The sequence below is a fragment of the Excalfactoria chinensis genome, chromosome 8 (assembly GCF_039878825.1).
Source record: "Excalfactoria chinensis isolate bCotChi1 chromosome 8, bCotChi1.hap2, whole genome shotgun sequence".
NCBI lineage: Eukaryota > Metazoa > Chordata > Aves > Galliformes > Phasianidae > Excalfactoria > Excalfactoria chinensis.
The window spans coordinates 24,166,540-24,182,383 of record NC_092832.1 but is presented as its reverse complement, the minus strand read 5'-3'; the positions used below and the strand labels follow the sequence as shown (position 1 = coordinate 24,182,383).

The window sequence follows — 15,844 nt, the reverse complement described above, 5'->3', positions numbered from 1 at the left end:
CATTGGTGTGACAGGAGAGCTGGGTGACTTGGCAGCACTCTTGCTGTTGTCCCCACCCAGGCCTTTGAGAGCATATAAACCAGAAATCTGCTTTACAGAGAAAATAAAGGACAGAGGCAGAGAGATTGCACTGAAAGTGACCCAGCAAGTCGGTGTAGAGGTGATAACGGTCCCCAGATTGCCAACAGTGGGTTCTTCTGCAGTACTCATAATACAGCCCAATAAGCACCAAAGCACATCGCCAGCTTTCAGGTCAAATTATGCCTGCAGATTTCCTTTTATATCCTATTTTAACACCCCCTGGTTGTGTAAATCAACAACACTAGAGATGAAGACAGCAATTATTACCATTATGTACTACCATTATTAGCACTTAGACTCTCACTGTGCTGGGCACGATGCAGCACAACAAATGCCAGCCTCCCCCCAAACTCCCCAGGATCTGGCATTTCTTTTGTTTTCATCTTCTGCTTTTTGCCATTTCTGTTGTCTTTTGCAGTTTGGAGTAGATTTGATGTTTTACTTTCTCCTGTGGCAGGGCATTAATGCTGTATGGAGGGGAAGGCAACAATCTCAGAGCTGCTCCCGGTGGGCAGTCCTCAGCTGCTGTGAAATAGCAGGCTGGGAGGGATGCATGCATTGGGGCAGCCAGCGTGACATTGACCCTGAGGTGGGAAACAGCTCTGTCTCAGGCACTGCCCTTATCTCCTCTCCTGTTAGCTGGTTATCTGGAGCCTGCACCTTGCAACCTTCAGGTGTATTGTCATCAATCATTTGCTGTTTTCTGTTGTGTACTGGTTCTTCTCTGCCCTTCCTTTGTTAATAACCCAGTTTGCCTATATCCATAAAGATATCTGATTGTGATACCATTTATCCAAAGCACCATACATCCATCATGTACTTACGAGGGAGATAAACAAGGTCTCCTGGGAAATATGCCGCAAGAAATATATAGGATAAATAACTATATCAAATGTATGTCAATGTGCAAGAGGGGAAAATCCATTCATTAAAGCCAGGGTGGAACCGCAGTCTGTTATTGTTCCCTCTAAGCTTTCACTTTAAGTAAGAAATGTACGTTTTTGCTACTTATCTCATCTAGCACAGCTCTCATGCTGGCCACTTCAGCAGGAGAAATATTAGCTTCTTTGACTGGCACTGTAAATGTGTAATTGCTTGTAATCATTTTTATTTCTTGTCTCTTTTATTATTATTATTATTTTAAACAGACATTATGGGCAGCTTCTCCCTTTCCCTGGACTGCAGTTCCCTGCTCTGAGCTCTGGGGAGGAAGATGCCAGAGTCCTGGGTGAGCAGAGAAAAGGGGCTGCTGCCCAACCTTTCTTGGTGTTGGATTGGTGGTGGTTCACGTTCAGTTCTTTCATCACTTGTATTTCTTTGGTTGTGGTGATTCTCCGGCCTTACAGGGATGCCTTCAATTGTGATGCTGCAGGTCATCTTCCCACAGGCTTCCACTCTCCAACCTCCAAAGCAGCAAATCATTCCCTTCATTAATTTCTTCCCCCTGGTCACATAAACTCACCGTGGTACCTTGACTCTCATTTGCTCTTGGGCTTTGTCCCAAGCAGCCTGTGAACAGGTGAGGATCACCCATGAGACAAAATGCTTTTGGATGTGAGAACACTGTCTCATGTTCCTACATAATCACCGAGCCGTGGAATCAGTAAGGTTGGAAGAGACCTCTAAGAGCACAGAGTCATAGAATGGTTTAGGTTGGAAGGGACCTTTAAGATCATCCAGTTCCAACCCCCTGCTGTAGGCAGGGACACCTCCCACTAGACCAGGTTGCTCACAGCCCCATCCAGCCTGGACTTGGATGCTTTCTGGGGGGGAGCATCCACAGCCTCACTGAGCAACCTGTCCCAGTGTCTCACCACCCTCACAGTAAAGACTTTCTTTATCAAGTCCAGGTCATCAAATCCAACCATCAGCCCATCGGCCCTGTACCCACTGATCATGTCCCCCATAATGTTCCAGCCCCATGCTAAGGACTACTGATAAAACCTTAGTGGGAAACTGTTGCTTTGCTCACATTCCCCTGGGCTGCCTAAATCACACTGATATCAAGGGACTCTTCATGCTGCTGCATTTTCTCAGTGTAGAAGGCATCAGATCCAAACCCTGGGGAGCAAATCCATCTCTGAATGAGTGCAGACTTTACCTGGGGAAAGCAGGCTTGGCAAAAAGGCCACCGCTTTGTCACACATTTACCCACATCTTAGAAACACGTCATGGTAATTTTTCCACTGAAGAATCAAATCTTGGTGTTTGAGACAACACGGTTTGTTATTTTCTTATACCAAAGGGGAAAAAAAAAAGAGCCTGCAGTTTCACTTTCAAGCGAAACAAGAAGCAGTAAAAAAAAAATAATCATCTTTTGGCAAATGTGCACACAAAAGAAAATATGGGTCCGGGTCTTCAGGTAGCATAAATCAGCCGCAGTGAAGGAGCTACACTGATTTACATCAGCTACATGTCAGCCTCTAAATCACCACCGACGTGCTGTTGAAAAACAAGCATTTCCAAGCATCAGAGCTAGAGCTGAGCAATTTCTTGCGCTAAACCACGATTCCTTTCTACTCCCACTTGCCATTCAAATGTATGTAGAAGTGCTCCTTTGTGCTTTGAGGTTTTGTTGCTGTTCATAATGCCTCTCAGGGCTTTTTTCCTCCCTTCTTTCCCTGCAATGCAAAGCTCAGTGAAATGAAGTGCCGCTTGCCTTCTGTCCTCCCTGGGTTTTGTGGCAGTTCATTAAGAGGGCTGAGCTGTGGGCTCTGGATGCAGTTCAATACCACATGTATTCCTGTGCTGAGATTTATGCCTTACGTTCAGAAAAGACCTTTAAATCAAGCAGCCCGGAAGCAACTTCTGTGGCTCTGGATGCCTGGGGAATAAAATGTCCATGTGCAAATCAGCCCATCACTGGTCCAAGAGGAGCAGTCTGCCCCTATGTGAGCATCCCCTAAAGAATGGTTTCCTTCTGGCCTCTCTGTTACTTTCTTTACTGATGTAAGTATCTTCATCACTTTGAGTTCACGTCTCACAATGGCTCTTTGAACCTCTTTGGGCTTAAGCTTCCTCCATGCAGCTCAGCATTGGACACAGCCCTGTCCAATAGGCATAAGAACCTGATAGTGCCCCAATTTACCAAAGTTTTGTGGTACATGCATCAATACCAACTGCATAGAAATGCAAGGATTGCGAGCTTTTAATTTGTTTTCCAAAGGCAAACACAGACATTTCTGCAAGCAAACAGTTCTAGCACATGTATTTCATACCTGCAGTGCTTAAGAGCTCGTGTCTCTGGAGCTATGCTGGGTTCAGCAGGAGGAGCTCTGCACATCTCTCCCCACGCAGGGTGCTCCTCCGTGCTGCGGGGCTGGGTTGGTGCACTGCCTGCTGCGGTGCCGTGAGCCTGACTGGCACGGGGTCCAGGATGACCAGCAGCTCCAGCGCCCATCTGTCTCTGTGCCTGCATAGGACATAAATCATAATCTTTTTCTCACCTGAAGAGCTGCAGTTTGGCTTCCCAAAGGGCTGCTGGCAGCTCTCTCAGTGCTAATTCCCCCACCTCCAAGCAAGGCAGTAAGGACAAATATCCCCCAGCCTCACTGTTGTGGAGCCCACTTGTCCCTTTGTAGATGGGTCAGTTTGAGGCTTTTTCATTACAGTACAGACTGAGATGTCAGGTATGTTCAATACTATAGATTATAGCGGTGCTTCTGAATGATGGGAGTGCTTGATGGCTGTCATTTACTGTCGTGTTTTATTTACTCAGCTGGCCTTCATCCCTGGCTTGGGCACTTTATTAATCTGAACAGTAAAAATGGATCTTAGAGCTGCGTGAAAAGCTGTGCTTCCCACCTGGAGCAGAGGGGGCTGAGGGGAGGATTCATAGTAGCCCTGAAGCTCCTCATTGGGAATGAAGGGACAGCACTGAGCTCTGCGATGCGGGGATAGCAAAAGGACCCAAGGGAATAGCATGGAGCTGTGTCAAAGGTGGGCTGGGTGGGGGCGAGGAGGGAAAGGCACTGCCCCAAGCTGCCAGAGCTCAGGGAGTGCTGGGACACCCCTCTCGGCCATAGGGTTCGGGTGGTCCCATGTGGAGCCAGGATTTGGGCTCGGTGGTCTTTGTGGGATATTCTCCCCAACTCAGGATATTCTGTGATGCTGTATTGATTTATCACGTGCACAGACAGCCCTGTCCCCTCTATGGGAGCACACTGGGACCTCACCTTGGTGTTGGCTCCGCTCACAGGCAGGGCCACTGTATCCAGACCGGCACTGGCATGAGCACTCATATCCCACGAGGACAGGCTCACTGTTGTGCTGGCATGGCCCACAGCGACAGGCATTGAACTCCAGCAGGTACTCATCCAAAGCCTGCTTCAGGTGCTGCTGTTTGGTTTTCATGTTGCCAGCATCACTTCTGGGAAGGATTTCATAGATAGGTTGCAGCTGCATAGGGTGGAGATTAAGAATGGAGGTTGAGGATTTCAGCTAGGCATGAGCTCAGGTGCTGCAGAGAGCAGGGAGATTGCTGGGTAGAGACAAGGCTGAGAAAACCCTCATTTGTCTTCCTTGACAGCTGCATGGATGTGATGCAAATGCTACCAGCACTGATAGAGCCCAGTGAGAAACCACTGGTCCAAAACTCTTCCCCGTCTTAGAGGTCTGTGTGGGAATGGCTTCTCCAGACATGCTTTGCTTTTTTCAATGTGGATCCAAATGATAAATCAGAACACCCCAGTAAGCCCATTGTTTGATTGATTTCTTGCTGCTGCCACAATGTCAGGTTCTTGCACACCTTTTGCTTTTTTGAACCAAAACATTTAGGTGAGAGCTTCAGACAGCGGGTATCATCAAAACTAAACACTGACCTGTCATAAACAGTGACCAGATCATGAATGATCCAGTAAATGCACGGTGTGAAGAATTTTAGCTGCCTGCATCTTGGTCTTTGATACTGTGAAATAATGCTAAGCCATCTGCAGCTTTTTAAAAGCATAGCAAGCTTTTGTATTTCCAGTAGCAAAGTGCAGTTCTTGTGTATGATTCATCAAAGTATCTGGATGTAGGCAGCTGTAGTTGTAACCCACCTTCTGCTTTGAGTCTACTCCATAGGACTGATGGGATTAGCCCAATGGCAGCAGGCTTGTGTCTTCTGAAATGCCCTGAGTCTGGGGGCAGTTTGGGGTGTGTTTTAGAAAATGGATCCATGAAAAATCTCAGCCTTTCCAGTTTCACCAGTAACAAAAGGGAACTATAGAGAAGCCAGCTCAAGGCTGATTGAAGGACACATACATATATATGCCTAGCATGCATCTGGCTGAGAACTAGTTGGTGCCGGTCCAGGAAAGTCCTGCGTATCATCTCATTGCACAAGGCACACAGGGCGAGGAGGATCAGAAAGGCTTTGGGAAGAGCTCTTTGTCAAATAAGTACAAACTTGTTTAACAAATGAGCGCAAGCTACAGATAATTTGTGTTGTAGTGGACATAGGCACTTATTGGCAGCACAGACCACTGCTGGTTGCACAACGATGGCTGAGCTATGAAAGCAGCCACCAGAGAGGTCAGCGTGTGTTTTACTGGAAAACCGCAATAAGTTTTGCCCAGAATTGATGGGAGTAGGTGAAAGAAAGGTGAATAACCTGAAGCATGCATTCAGATGTGGCTGAAAGCACTTGTTCTTTAGATGGCCCAGAAGGATTTGCAGATTCCCACTTCCCCTTACAGCAATGCAGATAATTCCCAGCTCCATGTACCAAATTCTCTTTTACTGTTTGGCCTTCCTGCTGTCCTTTCTTCTATGGGATGAGAAGTTATGGCCATGAACCCTCCCTGCAGAGCATGAGGACCCCTGAGAAAGTGGTTTTCCCTGCTCTAACTCCTGGAAGCACCCATAGCAATACCCACAGTGATGTGCAGAGGTTATCTAGAACCACCGTGGCTCTGAAGCAGGCGGAATGCGAAGTGTTGTCCATGAATATCCTGCCTATACAGGAGGCCAGAAGCATTAGGGAGAATAATAGGGGTGGATGCAACCATGGAGAGCCACTCATTGGGAAGCTGTTTGGGGACACACGACAAACTTAACTTGGCACTAATCCAGCATTAAGCTCCTTGTCTCCCTCCCTGCTGATGCTGCCAGCGGGAGATGAACTCCCCATTGTGAAATGAATAAGAGGTTACTAGATCAGTGGCCCATTACATTTAATCTTGTTCTGTGATGGGATCACAATAAAAATACGAAATGATTTGCTCGGCTACACTTTCATTCGTTATAATGGCAGAGTTTCTTCAGCTGCAGAAAGGCTTACCTCAAAATCAATAACAGCTGGATTATATTTTAATGACCTTCCCCAGCGCCGATACGTGTTGCTATCCCAACTGCTTAAGGGCCGTGCACTGTAAGAGGTATCTCCACCCTTAATCCGGACAATGATATCTTCCACAATTGGACTGTTGCTCCCAGCATCTGAGAAGTCAGCTAACACACATATATTTAGTTACCACATCTACAATACGTACTCCTGTTTATCAGTGGGGTTTTCTGCTTGTTATGATCAGCTTTGACTTTTTCAGTAGATAACCATCTCTGATCTGGCATCGACCCCATGGGTCACAACCAATTCTCCTGCATGTTTGCTCCATACTGGTGTCAAGTGGTACATCTACAGAGGGACTGGAGCCACGGGGCACTTCCAAGGGAGTGTTTGGCATAGGGGCTTGGATCTTTATGTCTCCGTGGTTCATTGCTGCCCACCCTGAGGCAGCTGAAGGGACTGGAGCTCTCCAGTCATCCATTCATTCTACTTACATTTCTGTCCAGATGCTACTATTTCAATTTCTTTCAAGAGACACCCATTCCTGGACAGTGGGACCCAAATATGCTTTTGTTCCACCTTGAGTCTGAGCCGTGTTTGGGGATGGCACCAGAACACCTTCTATATCTTGTATAACCCTCCCTTAACTCACAGGCCCAGTGACAAAGGAATGGAGCTGTGGGCTTTATCTTAGCAGACAACTATTCCCCATCACCATACCAGCATTCAGAAGCTGTTTCTTTTCACAGTCAGAGAGTGACACGGATACTTCCCACTGCAACGTAGGCGTTGTGTCTGAAATGCCCAGTGAGAGGCCAAAACAGGTGGTTACTTCTTCATAGCTGATGTCTGTGAAGCAACAATGCAAACAGTAAATGCAGCAGTTAGTACTGAGTGGAAGGTTTTCATTTTCCTACTTCTGTCTTTCATGTCAATGAGGAAAATAGTCAACTAATTGCATTGCCTGTTACTCACAGGCTTATTCCAGGCTGAGAACAGCCTTTAGCCTTGCAGTGGCAAAGCCAAACATTTATTGGGGTGTATTTGGCCACATCAGGTGTGGTTATTAGTAAGTGGTTTCCTTCTTGTTAAAAGAAATAGAATCCCTGAACACAAGGCTTCAAGCACGAATTTCCTTCTTGGGCCTATTTATTTAAAATGGAAAAGATTTTGTGGTTTCTGTTTGTGTTGTGTTGGTTTTTTTTTTCCTCTCCCACAGACTAACTTATAAATAGAGTAACACTGGGAACAGCAGCTGAAATCAATAGATCGTTGCTAAATTTCCCAAACTAAGAGTCTGACCAATGTATAAGCAGCACCTTCAGCAGCCACTTGTCAAAGCTGTGTCTGCTGAAAGCAGTGAAAGCCTTACTGCGTGCTGCTGTTACTAGTGCTGCCACATACATCACCCAAATATGTAACTGGAGACCCATGAAGTGACTGCAGAAGGGAGAAGCAGACTAATGAGGTGGTTTCACTAAGGTAAGCAACGTGCATATTTCATGTGGTATAGTTTTATGTGCTTGCTTCAGTCTGCTGCAAATGTAAGGCTGTCTTTTGGAATAGTTAAGAAATCTTTTGATTTCAATTAATATGGGTATTGTAAGCAAAAGGTAACTTTCATGATGCTTTAGTTCATCCAGTTCTTCTTGGCAGGATTTGTGCATTGTGGCCTAGTAGCTTAATGGTTGAAGCTCCAGTTGAGCCTGACCCGAAGCACTGAGCTTGCCTTGTACGAGGGAGCAGCACATTGCCTTTCTTGCCTTTAAAACTTGCATATAAGCTGCTGTGTTCTTCTTCCCTCCCATATGTGTTGCTGGGGAGGTGGGCTGGAGTTTTGCAGGGTACGGGGTTGCTCAGTGGCTTTGTGTATGTGCTCAGTGCCCTAGGAAGGGCACCTAGGAAGTCCTATGCCTGAAGTGATATTCCTGTGAAGCACTCTGAAGGCTTCATAGGGAATTACATCTCCATGCAAAATGGAGCCCTTGAGGAAGATCAAATGGATAGCGCTCAGTTACTTGTAGTAAAGCGTTCAACAGTTGTAAATGCAATAGGTAAAGTTCACTCACCCAAAGCACCGTGAGTGATTGCTCATCTTAGTGTTGGAGGGCTGTAAAATTAAGCTTGAGGAATGCCCCGGTTAATTGATTTGCTTTGTTTCCTCTTGAGTACATTATGTTCAACAAGGGTCTGCCAATGCAATTTGCTATTGGTTGCAGCAAGATCGGGTTTTGATAAGTGCAAAGTGGTTATCGTTGCAAAGGGCGGTCACAGAAATTATTGGCACTTGAGGGAGGAGCCCGGGTAGTTTTTTATGTTCTGTAATTTGCAATAGTTGAATGTGCTCAAGATTTACTGCTGTGTTTTGAATTAATCAGAATATCTGATGACTCTTTCTAATTGACTCTGTGCGTAATGTTTCTCCCATAAAGGTTCTTGTAATGTGGGAACACATTACGCTATTTTCAGCTAAATAATAGAGTCATAACAATCTATTTTTAAGGAAGTAATGACAAATATTGATGGCAGAGCAACAAGGAACCTCGTTCAGACATATGCATTTGTTTAGTTCACTCATGACCATGTTCATAGAAGGAAGCCCTTACAGCCTGAAAGCTAACGATGGGTCTGGCTGCAAAACTGCAGTCCTGAGCTCTGCATGAGTTGGTTGCAGTCTGTTAGTGGGTGTCTTAATTCAGAAGGTGACTTCGTTATCAAAATTCAGGTTTCTCAAGTGCTTGAAATCTTGCACATGCCTAGATCTAGTTGGCTCAGTGACCACCAGGTATCTCTCATTTAGGCAGAGTGCAGCCTAGGGATTTTATTTCCTGGATGTGGCTGGCTCAGTCATCGGTCTATGAAAACAAGAGGACCATTTCCTCTTCCAAAGCATTTAACGTGTAGCTTCCTAGGTTAGCCAGATTCTCGGGATGCATGGGTGGATCTAAAGCAGGAGTTGTGCTGCTCAGCCCTACGGGAACTCAGCTTCAAACTCATTTTTGGAAGCCCTGGTTTTCAAGATTTGAGAGCTTATATCCTGATCCTGACCATCCCTCAGGGGAGGTGACTAAATCCTCTTGCAAATACAGCCTTCAAGCAAGCATGGTGGTGATTGCCAATGGAAAGGCAGTTTTTTTCCTCATGGCTTTGCACAGTGGCTTATCAGCCACAGCAGGTGGTCCTTCTGGGTCTACATCATGTGATGCAGAGCACTGTTGGCTTGATAAATGTGGCCTTTCTAGCAGAATCTGAGTTATATGGAAATTACACAAATGTGCCCCATTAGAATGAAAATTACATCTCTACTGGGGAACATTTTTGTCTTTTGCTGAACTTCAGCATCCTTCTTCCCTAAAAGAGGGCATCTTGTAGCAATAAATATACTCCTCAGATACATAATAAGCACAAGATAAAGTAAAATAATAGCCTCCATCCACATGTGCTTGATTAATTCTTCCTCTGGATTTGGCAATCTGTTTCCTGAAGACTTGCTTGCCAAGATTGTGTTCACTTCTACATCGCTCACTCTTCAGAGTGAATAAAAGATTTGAAGAGGCATCATCATGTTTCCAAACATTGCCAGTTGAGGAATTTAGAGAAAAATCTCTAAATAGGTAATTTCTTGCAGGAAAATGGCATGGTCCATGCTCTCTATGCAGTATGTAGTTATTCTAGTGCTGATGGTACCCAGATCATTTCAGGCTGGAGAGCAGAACCATGGAAACTGATGTAATTTCAGCAATTTGCACCTGCTGACCAAGGTCACAATTTTGACCTGAACGTCCATAGGGGCGCAGGTACCCTCAGCAGAGGACAGTGATGATACTTAGATAAAATTCATCTGTTGCACAATTGACACCTTTGCAAAAGTTGGCCATTTGTTTAGTGTACTCTACAGGACCATGTATGCTTTGGCTCTCTGGTAGAGGCTATTTCTGCACTCTAGGTATCTGTAGTGGATTTTTCATATAACTGAGATTCACAGGTACAGCTTTCCAGCCTCAGATGCTCTAAAATGTTGAGAACTGCAGCTAGCAGAGCTCTGGTAGTCTTTGGCTATGACACTAGTCAGAGTAAGATGGCTGAGGTATTGCCAAACACAGTGAGCTATTTCCAATTACAGAAGATTGAAGCCCTCATTTTTAGGATGCAAAACTGTGAGTGAGCTCTTATCCTTTACTTCCTATGAGTTTGCAGTCATTGAGTATACATAAGGTGGCCAGAATTAAGACCATAAGCAACAGGAGAAGTTTCAAGAAGACTAGGAAGTGACACTGGAGAAAGAGAGAAAAGGGTACTCCGATTCCTTATTAAACTAAAAACTTTACCCAGATTCTTCTAAAATAATATCAAGAAAAGCTTTTTGTGACAGTAAAGCTCCTCCTCTGCTATGCATTAAGTAGCATCTTGTAAAGAACATGTGGGTACTCACACACCAGCCCTGCTGCATTTGGGGGATTTTTGGAGGATGTATGCCTATTTTGTGATGAGAAATAGGCTCTCTTTTCCAAGCTGGCTGCTGATAAGCATCCACCCACCCACGAGCCATCAGATGGTGGACTGGACCTGTTCTGTGATCTCCAGGTTGTCAAATAATTGGTTTAGAGCAGAAAGCTGTGAGCAGAGCTCAGAAAGCTTGTGTCATTCTAACCTTGTCGTCTCATTTCCTCTTTGTTAACAACGAGGATGTACTCAAGGTCGCCTCCCATAGTGCCAGATGTCATGAAATGGGTGCCATAGTCATTGATGAATTTGGCATACATGCCATAGTTGTATGTATCTGGAAGCTCCTGCAGAGAGACGAGCATGTCTTCATTCAAAACAATGTTGTTCCTTCTCATCTTGAAACGGGCCGTCTGCACCTTGGTCGCGATTCTAATGAATCCAACATTCTGCAAGTAGAGAGGAGCTGACAGTCAGTATTCGTGGTTGGGGGAGAGAAGGTCCCTTCTAGTTCTCCAGTTTGCAGAGTAAAGCCTGGGTATGATGGTCAGTATGTGTTACAGGCTTGAAAGCAGTCCAAGTTTAAACAAAATCAGTGGTAATTTTTCTTTTAATGTCTCTCGTGTGGGTGTGTGAGGTGGAGGGTGGTATAATGGTTTGGATGCCTTAGGGGTTTTATTATGTGCAAGTGTGGTTAGAGTTAGCAGCTCTACAAGATTCTTCTTCATCCTTTATTTCTGCTATTTCTATTTTTGTTATTGCCTTTTGTTTTTTGACAAGCTTGATGAGACTACAGGAGGATACCCTGGCTGGGAGTATTTCCTGATCTAACAACATATCCACAGCTCCTCTTCCAGACCAATCATTGCCTCAGACATGATGCCAGTGCAACAGAAAACAGCCCCTTAACTGATTCCTCCCATAACAGCTCATTGTTCAGCTGCAAGTGAATCTAGACAAGTGCTCAGTAAATGCTCTAGTGGTGCCAATTTCAAGCAGATTAAGGGCTTTTCAACTCAGAACACTTATCAAAATAATTATTCTTTATAGTTTGCTATCAGCAGACAAGAAAGAAGAGGAGACAAGGCATAGTATATGTGGGAAATGCTAGCATTCATGTTATTAGACGGGGGAAGAAAGCGTCACAGCTAGAAGAAAATGAGGGAAAACTTGTGAGAAATAAGCCTTATTATTGGAAGCTCATCATGTTGTGTGAACCTCTCTTCAAGAATAGCCTATTTGCCGATCATAAAGCAAATTAATACAAATTAACAAACAAGCTATATTTTCTAGTGGAGATAATTCCCCAACGTCTTGATGTTTCCTCCTCCCTCATTCTTATCTCTTGTATTTTTTTATATGTGCTTAATGTAGCTGTGAAGCAGGATGGGGTGGGATGACATGTCGTGGTACTTGGTAATTCAATTTTCCCCTCCCTCGCTGTTTTCTAAAATATAATAAGAACAACAAACAGGATGACTAACGATCATATGTTTGCAATTACGTGAACAAATTAAGGTACAATTGCTACGTGTTTCTTAAAAAATAAGCAATTAAGAGAATAAGCAGACAGAAGTTACAACCAGACCATGCAATGTACAGACGAGATGACTGGAGTGTATGCATTGCTGATTTACCTTTGCAGTATATTCTGTGAAATTCTTCAGGGATCCTTTGCCACGTGATAAGGTGAAGCCGAGGTTCAGTTTGAAATCTGACTTTTCAAACCCAATCCCAATGGTAAAGCCTCCTCCTTTGGATTTACTACTTTTGAGGGCATCAATCAGATCTTTTGAATCATCATAGAACTCGGAAATGAATCCAGAATCAGCATGAGCCTAAAGTGGAAAGAGCACACATTAATTTCCTCATGCATTTCCCTTTTCAATCTTTCCCTGTTTATCTAAGTTGCTGATCGTACCTCTTTTGAAACCGGTGATGCTCCTGATGGTGTCAATGCTGCTTTGTCAATGAGTGCAGAATAAAGAATGCAGCAGCATGCCATTTCGTTGGGAAGTATTTGGGAAATGCAGATAAAGCCTCACATCTTGCTTCATCTATCCACATGCAAGGGAATGGCTTGTGTTTAACCACCAAAGGCAATGCCATAACAGGCAGAGCTGGTAATGATGCCTATCGAGCCAGCTTGACACTTCCCATTACAAAAACCCTCCTATATCCTTGAAGCTCTACCAAATTCTGAGTGATTTTGAGTGATTATTTTTTTCCCCTTTCACTCCAGCCTGCTTCAGGAGGAATTTACTTAGGGAAAAAAAAGATTCAGCAGCAGTAATACGGCCACTTGTGGGGGCAAAGTTAGAAAATAAACATTGTTCTGCCTGTGTTTTAGAGAAGTGACCTTTTCCATGACAGCTCTGCTTTGCTGGCATGTGGAACTCAGCAGCCCTGCTGAGCTCACTTACTGTCTCTGTAAGAAGCCAGATAAATTACAAACACTGAAAAAGGGCATCTCCAATGGTTGTGAGTGTCTTCCTAGACCCCAATGGCTCTGAAGACAGTGTCTATGAGGGACTTGCCGATAAGGGGGGGCAGCATTGCCAATATGGTGGTTCTCTCTGTGCTAGTGGCTGTAATGTTGCCTTCAGAATTCAGACTTATGTCCCTTTTAGCCATTCCAAGGACTTAAATGCTTCCAAGGATTGAATTGCTAGCATCGTTCCCACTTTACATATGATCAGCTTCATGCCTGGAGAGGCAAGTGGCTTCTGTAAGTGGCTTCTGCAAGCGATACTGGTCATTAATAGCAAAACTCAGAATTTAGAGAGGAAAAAAGAATTATCTTGGCTTTGACTAGAGTAGAATTGTAAGTTGGGATGCCTGGATGATAGTGCACGTTAGTGCCTTGATGTGCCATAAAACTGCTCTTATATCACCAGTTGTCTATTGTCTTGGAGGCAGCTGGAGGGAGGTAATTTGAAGGACAACATGTAGTGAATTGTCTCCTGATATAATGTGCACAGTAAGTTTGGCTTTTTAGCTGAGGAAACATTGCTGAATTTGACCACCCGAGTACTTACTAGGAATTGGTATATGTGGAAGTTGTAAGGCTTGAGGAAATACTTCTCATCATCTCCATAGTACAGGCGTTCACACGCGGCATCATACCTCAGTGCCCTCCACTCCCCATTGTAGACAGATTCACAGTGGCCTCCCAGAAATTTAGGATCATATATGTACCTTTTCTCCTCTTGTGTTAGGATGTTGTATCTTTTGAAAGAAATACCATTCAGAAAGTTAACTCCTGTTTTCTTTCTCCAGCAGACCCTGTCGCTATTTCTGCCCTCGTGATGCCACATGTATCCATCCTTACATCCAACTTGAACCTTAAGTAACAACCATCATCTGAGTGCTGAGTCTGCACTTCCTATGCTCTCTTCTTTCCAAAGCTAACTGGGGGCAAACAGCCATTTTATTTCCAAGACACTGATTTGGACACAGATGCTAGAGAGAGAAGTCAGTTAAGTTATAAAGTCCATCCCTGTGAGTGCAGTTGTAGAAGTATTGAGATTCTTCCAGTCCTAGTGAATATTTCATGGCCTGGTGCATCTCAAAATATTCCCTGTCTTCACTGTATGGGATGTAACCCATCACTGTAACTGTTACCTATCTTAATTTAATCTCCTGCCTTTAGTAGTGGTCCTATTTTTTTCAATGGAGTTAGCACCCCCCCCCCCAGACTTGGAGTCTCCTATTGCTTTGCTAAATTAATCACTTATTTCCTTACATCTCCCTCTTCCTGCTCCCAAGCCAACACAGTGCTGCCCTCTGAATTACTAAGAATATTAAGGAACAGGTGGGATTTCAGTGGCTCAAAATGAAAGCATTATTCAGACTAGGCAGCGGCGTTGCTCCTCACAACAGGGGAATTATCCATAAGAACAAGATAGTGCTATTGCTTTTGTGTGTTCTGCAGAGGAAACAAATCAGAGCAGTGTTAAATGCAGTGCTCAGTGCAAATTAACATAGGTCATGAAGAACTTTTGATGGATACATCTGTGCTCTGAGCATTTTTCTCACTGGCTCCAGAGTGTCCGATCAAACAGGTTGGAGAATTGCCCAATGGGTGGCTATGCTGTCATACTGTAGCTCATGTTTTCCACATAGTGCTAAGTAGCATCCTGCTTAAAACCCAAGATCTAGGGCAAAAGGGCCACAATAGACAACTTGCCTTAAAATTCATTCTAGATTTCTTTATATTCCATAGCAAAGTAGAGTAAAACTTTTTCATGCGTGGAAGTACTTATTTCAGCTTATCAGCTTAAATAGCCCTTCTTATGAAAACAGCTCTGTTTTGATTGCTAGAGTCGAGTATTGATTAATTACTCACCCTCGTGCTGCTTTTTCAGACCCTGGGATGGGGAACAGATTGTCACAGGGGCTTTCAATATCTTCATCTTCACAGTCATTCTCATCAGACCCATCTCTGCAGTCTATATTGCCGTTGCACACAAGATGCTGTTTAATACAGCGACCTGGAGTGTGCACAGAGAGAATTGGTTTTTCACCTTCAGGAACCTTTTTTGTATTTACTTTGCTATTTGGTACCTATATTTCAGTTCCACAAGAAGCCACGCTGCGTGGTAAACACTGCGCTCTTCCATCAGGAGCTTTATAGCAATGATTATAGCTCAAGAATGAATGTTTGCAGGAACTGCATCTTGAAAGAGCTTTTGTTTTGCGGGGTGATGAGAGCCTTGATGAGGCAGTCATGGAGAGAATTGGTGCTGTGGATGAATCACTGTTGACCTGCTTTAGCTGAGAGCTGGTGTGTATTTGATAGGATGAGAGGAAATTACTTTAAGTTATGCCTGGGGAGGTTCAGGTTGGGTGAAAGGAAGAACTTCTCTGAAAGAATAATCCAGCACTGGCACAGGCTGCCCAGGGAGGTGGTGGAGTCACTGTCCCTGGAGGTGTTCAAGAACTGTGGGGATGTGGCACTGAGGGATATGGTCAGTGGGCAATACTGGTAAAAGGTGAAAACATAACATGGACAGATTTCTGCTCTGCCCACCCAAAATCATTGGCTGGAGT

The 15,844-nt window shown here is 44.4% G+C and overlaps 2 protein-coding genes across 2 annotated transcripts in view; one reads left to right on the top strand and one right to left on the bottom strand.

Annotated features, from left to right (window-relative positions):
• Positions 1-15,844, bottom strand: part of C8A (complement C8 alpha chain) — a 32,957-nt gene that overhangs the window by 14,408 nt on the left and 2,705 nt on the right. Inside the window, exons 4-11 of the mRNA XM_072343622.1 lie at positions 15,141-15,285; positions 13,831-14,020; positions 12,430-12,630; positions 11,001-11,241; positions 7,070-7,198; positions 6,344-6,501; positions 4,257-4,479; positions 3,300-3,493 (exon numbers count right to left, since the gene is read on the bottom strand). Coding sequence (XP_072199723.1) covers positions 3,342-3,493; positions 4,257-4,479; positions 6,344-6,501; positions 7,070-7,198; positions 11,001-11,241; positions 12,430-12,630; positions 13,831-14,020; positions 15,141-15,285 — 1,439 coding nt within the window. The 3' untranslated portion in view covers positions 3,300-3,341. The remainder of the gene's footprint in view (positions 1-3,299; positions 3,494-4,256; positions 4,480-6,343; positions 6,502-7,069; positions 7,199-11,000; positions 11,242-12,429; positions 12,631-13,830; positions 14,021-15,140; positions 15,286-15,844) is intronic.
• FYB2 (FYN binding protein 2) overlaps positions 7,674-15,844 on the top strand; it is a 34,220-nt gene continuing 26,049 nt past the window's right edge. The window contains exon 1 of the mRNA XM_072343621.1: positions 7,674-7,831. The gene's annotated coding sequence lies outside the window, so the exon portion shown is untranslated. The remainder of the gene's footprint in view (positions 7,832-15,844) is intronic.